Raw genomic sequence first — 5,493 nt, forward strand, 5'->3', positions numbered from 1 at the left:
CAAGTGGAATACTAGAGGAGTTTGGATATAAAAACAGCAGTTTAGAACATGTTTATAATTTCAACCTATCATGAGGACATAATCATAGTCGGTATGGTGTCTTTAGTACAAAGTGGTTACTAATGTTCTCACAAAGTGGTGAGAACATTACATTTGGGCTAAGGTGATGCTACTTCACCAGCTTAGTTTTGATGGTTTATATCAAACACGCATGATCTGAGTGGGGCTGTTACTTGGTCATAGCCCATAGATAATAAATGGGAGAAAATCCAAGGGGTGGGAGCCTGGAGATGTGTTTCTAGAATGTAGCTGAAACTGGTCCAACTTATATTACTGCATGCTCTGATATTGCATTTAATTTTTTTTCTATATATATTTTATATCAGCTATCAAATTGAAAACAGTTTTTCTGCAGTTCTACAGTTTTTTGAAGGCCTTCTAAAGATACATTCAAGAACATTTATAAACCCTTACCAGGCAATGCCTATAATTATAAAACAAGGGAAATGCTAAATCCAGTACCACAGAAATATCTGGTTAGGAGCAAAACAAACCTGGCAAGCTGCCAAGTTTTAACAAGAAGACATTGGAACCAGAGGTGATTCACTTGTTTTTATTTTTTTTAAAGTAATGATAAAAATTACATGTGAAATACATTTAAAGACATCTCAGGATGTCACCAGAATGGATGCTGCCTAGGCTCTGCAGATCCAGCCAAGATGCTGGAAAGCTGAGTAAACAGTGATCCCTGCCAAACAAAGATGTGCAATGGAACCAAGGACTCCACGATTTCTCTTATTAGGATCTATAAAGGGAAGACAGAACATTCACATGGCATAATACAAATAGCAACATTAACAATGCAAAATATATTTTTTGTTGAAATGCTTTTTTTATTGTCCAATAAGTTCTGGATGCTTCAAGGAAATTGTTGTCATCTTCATATATAAAATAGCGTCCTTCACAGAAATAAAGTCATTGCTTATTTATATGATATTACAGACTATCTTGAGCAACCTTCTATGTGTCATTTTTGTTATGTGGGTCTCTTACTAGTTTGTAATTCCTACATGCTTTCTACTCATGGCACATGCTTTCCAATTTTAAATAAAGGGCTAGGTATCTGCCTAGCATTTTTAATTCATGAAGCATTGTTTCCCAAACACTCCTAGTAGGATGGTCACTTATTACATTTTCCATAGTTAGCTCTTTCTACATATAAACTGGGCAGTTCACCCAACTTCTCCTATTCCTCTTTCCCTTGATTTTAGAATGTTCTCTAGAAAACATGCAGGGGTGTCTTTGGGGCTGGCTGTGTACAAGAAAAAGCTAGGCAACTAAACATTCAGATAAACACATTCAATTTTTCCTCTTGTCTGTTTTTTCTAACCATGATTTTCCATTTTATTCCCTGGGGAATACTAACACATGGACTTTTTTCACAAATATATTATGCTTCTCTATGGTTTAATATAATGTGCAAATTCATTTTATCACTTAGCATTATGTATAGATAAACCCAACATCTTATTTTTGACTGCAAATGTTTTCTGGGAATAATACAGTCTATATATATCCATTATATAGTGCAAGCCAGATTTTTAAGCAAAATTTGCTGAATAAACCAAGAACTGATTAGAATCACCCTGGATTCTCACAATGCACACAGCCACATTAAAATACTTGTCTTAGCAAGTTTCATGAGCCAGTCATTCTAAATTTGGTCATGTTGGTTTTAATAACATTTTTAAAAAATTAAAAAATGCTTTGATACAATCTGTGAATTTAGTCTCATTTTACCGATAAATAAAGTCATAATGGTCTAGGTAAATTAAGGTGTGTTTTTCTCTTATTTTTTTCCATTTTCTGAGGAAAATATAGGACCAGCTATATAGTCTAAAATTAAACTTTAACTATGAATTCAGACTAATCTTGACAGAACAACTCGAATTTTGTAAAACAGTATCTGGCTGTCAAGTGAAGCAGGAGTTTAAAAACAACACCACAGAGATGAAAACAGCTTTGCAAGAAATGATTGTAACTCCTATATAAGGACTCACCTCCTGTGTAATAGCCATAAGCATACAGTATTCTTCCAATTATCCATGCTATACCAAGTCCTGTAGCAACACGCTATGAAGAATGAATAATTGCACATGAAAGGATGTTTACAATTAAGTGGATATTAAATGGACAGTTAAGACTACAATTAAGATTTATACTGTGGGAGAATTATTCTGGAAAGATGTGGTTATACTAGCCAAGAAAGTAAATAAAGACAGTTACAAACTTACTCCACTATTTCATTTGCTCCAATTCTTTTTAACTCCCTGTATTGGGCAAGTGCAAAAATTATGAAGTGACATGATCAGTCCAATTAAACTTGCTCTCTTTTACACTGTATATCTTTTACCTTTTTATCCATTCTTTCCAACTTTCTCTTTATCAAGTTACATTGAGAGCTTCTTTAATAGTGTGAATTTATTTTGATGGTGAAATGATTATTGACAAAGAGAGCACATTCACTGGTTAAAAAGATCAACTTTTTGTGGTCTGATTCATTTTCCTAAGATGTGTTGGCAATAGCTGTCATCAATATCAATCCAAAATTATTTATTTCAGAGACAATCTTCCAGTTTCTTAAACGAATAACTTTGGTTTAACTATGGTCAATTGAACATCCATCAAGCTACCAATAATAAGTTCCTGTATTTCTTATTTTTCTGCAATGCAAGAGTGCTAATTTAAAAAACAACAACTTGCAAATCAGGATGCAATATTTTACACTGATACCAGATGCTGATTACTGTATCAAAGTTATTTATTAAATTTGTTTGCCACCGCCCATTTCACCATGAGGTGACTCTGGGTGGCTTATAGCATTAAAGAATAAAAAAATACAACAATATGTATACATTAAGAATAACACATTAAAAAGAATAAAATATACAAATACAAATTATCAGCTATAACTAAAAGATGGATGGGTTTGGATATACAACATTAATTCATCTGCCTCTGGTTTTACTATATTGTCTTAAGAAACATTTTGGGGTTTAAAAGATACACCAACTTCCATTGAACAAATTGCTAATCATATCCAGACCTAAATATTGTTCTTACCGGGTAATAGATCCCACTGATTCCAAGAAAGAACAGGAAGGAGGGATATGTTTCCAAGCTAAAAACAGTCAGATGTTTAAATACACTTCATTAATGGGTTTTAAAAATTTACGTCCAACTGAACATTATATACAACCTAACATATCCCCCAAAATAAAGCAGAATATTCTGCTATACCTTGATACCGTTAGCTTGCCTGCAATCATAATAGTAAACACAAGCAGATTCATCTTACAATTTATAATTTTGCTCTGTTTTTATATTCTTGGTTGCTGTCTTCCCAACCATGTGCCCTGCACCTGTCTAGAATTACATCCAAATGACCAATAGTAGCATTTCATAATGTATAAACACAGAACAAGGAACATGACAGCCTGCCCCATTTATGTCCTTAGGAGAAAAGATATATCATGAGTGCTGCATCAAAATAACCAATATAGATTTCCTCTCTAGTTTACAGTGGAATTCAGATGTTTTCTAGGCACCAAATCTGGAAGAAACCAGGAATAAGCACAATGCAATACAGACTACTTACGTGTTCTGGTGTGCCCTCTGGATACAGTTAAAGATATGCCCATTTTCAGGGTCTGTACTGTACATGGTTGGATACTATTGAGGGAAAAAATTACATACATATATGATTTTATATATATGCTGTATAGCTATATAAATAATACATGAATTCAAAACTTACAGTACATGATATTCTAAATGGTCATGGATGTGTATTTGTTGGCATCTCCTCAATAAAAACCTGCTTTTTTTCTTAGACTTACACGGTAGATATGTAAATTGGCAAAAGTAAACTTTAAAAATACATTAATATAACAAATAATGATTAAATAATAAAAACACTTATAAATAAAATATTTTAATAAAATAACTGCATTAGCATGCTTCTGCCCAGTTTTGTTATGAAAGTAAAAATTAGATATATGAGAAGCATAAAAATATCACAGAACCATAGAATTATGAAGCTGAAAGCAATCAAAAATATTATCAGTCTAACATTCTATAATGTACAGGAAGCCAACCATTTCCATAAGACGGGGCAGATCAACATTCTCTTAGAAACCTTCAGAAATGGACAACTCACGACTTCCATTGATTGACCTTCTACTGTTGTACAGATCTTGCCCCCAGGAAGTTTTTCTTTGTAAAAACCTGCAGATCTGCACTCACAATCATTACTTCTGGTTCTAACTACTTGTCAAGGTTGAACTGCTAAGATGCCAGCTAACTTCTATCGCTACTCAACTTGCCATAGAAACAGGGGGGAGGGGTAGAAAGCCTAGGGAGGAAACGGGATTCTAAGAAGCCGTCCACAGACAATGAGAACCTACAAGAATGCCAGGGTCACTAATGCAGGTGTCTGTCGGAGAAGTGGACTGTTCCCAGAACAAACCAGAGATATATGATTGGATAATTGAATACCCGGTGGGTGGGGGTTAAAGGAAGCTAGGCAAAATTTCACACAGGAAAACCAGAGCTGGTTTTGCTTCTTCAGTTCTGAGATGTGCACTCAATAAAGTTTTATCCTTTATGGCATGTCAAAGCCTTGAAGATTCCTTGATTTTGAGTTCCCTAGTCAGACAGTTGACATTAAACCAGCTCACTAATGTTATGAGTGCAGCCTACTCAGATTGTAGCATAGTGGATTGTAGCATAGTGATGTCAGGAACCAAGAAGATGATTGATGCCACAGCCAAGCCAAGTCGGGATGGCAGGGAACAGGAGAATGGCTGGGATTTTACCAGCAGCCGCCAGGCAGCCCCGCCAGTCCATGCAGCAGGGAGAGCTCCAGCTCACACCACCCAGCAAGTTGTAGAAGTGCCACCCGGCTACCTGCTAGTCCGTGATGACTGTGAGCCACCGCCTTTGAAAGCCACGTTAGACAAACGGACAGAGAAATTCCTGAACCAGGTATGGATCTACCTACAGTGGCATGAAGCAGCGTTCCCAGATGAAGGGGCCTGTGTGAATGCCAATCACTATGAATCTGGAAGAAGCCGCTGAATGGATAGTGTTGCTCCACGATGAGGGAGCTCCGGAACTGGGAAATATCAATGCCTTCCTAGAGGGGCTCCAGGCCAGACTTTGGGATCCCACACAAGCCCGCTGGGCGGAATCCAAAATTCACTCCATAAATAATAATAATAATAATAATAATAATAATAATAATAATAATAATAATAATAATAATTTAATTTATATACCGCCCTTCTCCCGCAGGACTCAGGGCGGTGTACAGCATATTAAAACAAGTACAAATACAAATACAAAAAATATAAACCCCTATAAAACCAAATTAAAAACCAAATATTAGAAGCTGTATTTCCTATTAAAATTATTCTTAAAATCATCCCTAAG

At 35.5% G+C, this 5,493-nt stretch overlaps 1 protein-coding gene across 3 annotated transcripts in view; it reads right to left on the reverse strand.

Annotated features, from left to right (window-relative positions):
- Window positions 1-598: 598 nt before the first annotated feature.
- The window catches only part of MGST3 (microsomal glutathione S-transferase 3), a 10,950-nt gene continuing 6,055 nt past the window's right edge, over window positions 599-5,493 (reverse strand). For all 3 annotated transcript variants that reach the window (XM_015821667.1, XM_015821665.1, XM_015821666.1), the window contains exons 3-6: window positions 3,659-3,732; window positions 3,124-3,181; window positions 2,061-2,133; window positions 599-805 (exon numbers count right to left, since the gene is read on the reverse strand). In XM_015821667.1, coding sequence (XP_015677153.1) covers window positions 696-805; window positions 2,061-2,133; window positions 3,124-3,181; window positions 3,659-3,732 — 315 coding nt within the window. In that variant the 3' untranslated portion in view covers window positions 599-695. The remainder of the gene's footprint in view (window positions 806-2,060; window positions 2,134-3,123; window positions 3,182-3,658; window positions 3,733-5,493) is intronic.

Source organism: Protobothrops mucrosquamatus, unplaced genomic scaffold, assembly GCF_001527695.2.
Source record: "Protobothrops mucrosquamatus isolate PMUCROS unplaced genomic scaffold, P.Mucros_1.0 scaffold1378, whole genome shotgun sequence".
Classification (NCBI taxonomy): domain Eukaryota; kingdom Metazoa; phylum Chordata; class Lepidosauria; order Squamata; family Viperidae; genus Protobothrops; species Protobothrops mucrosquamatus.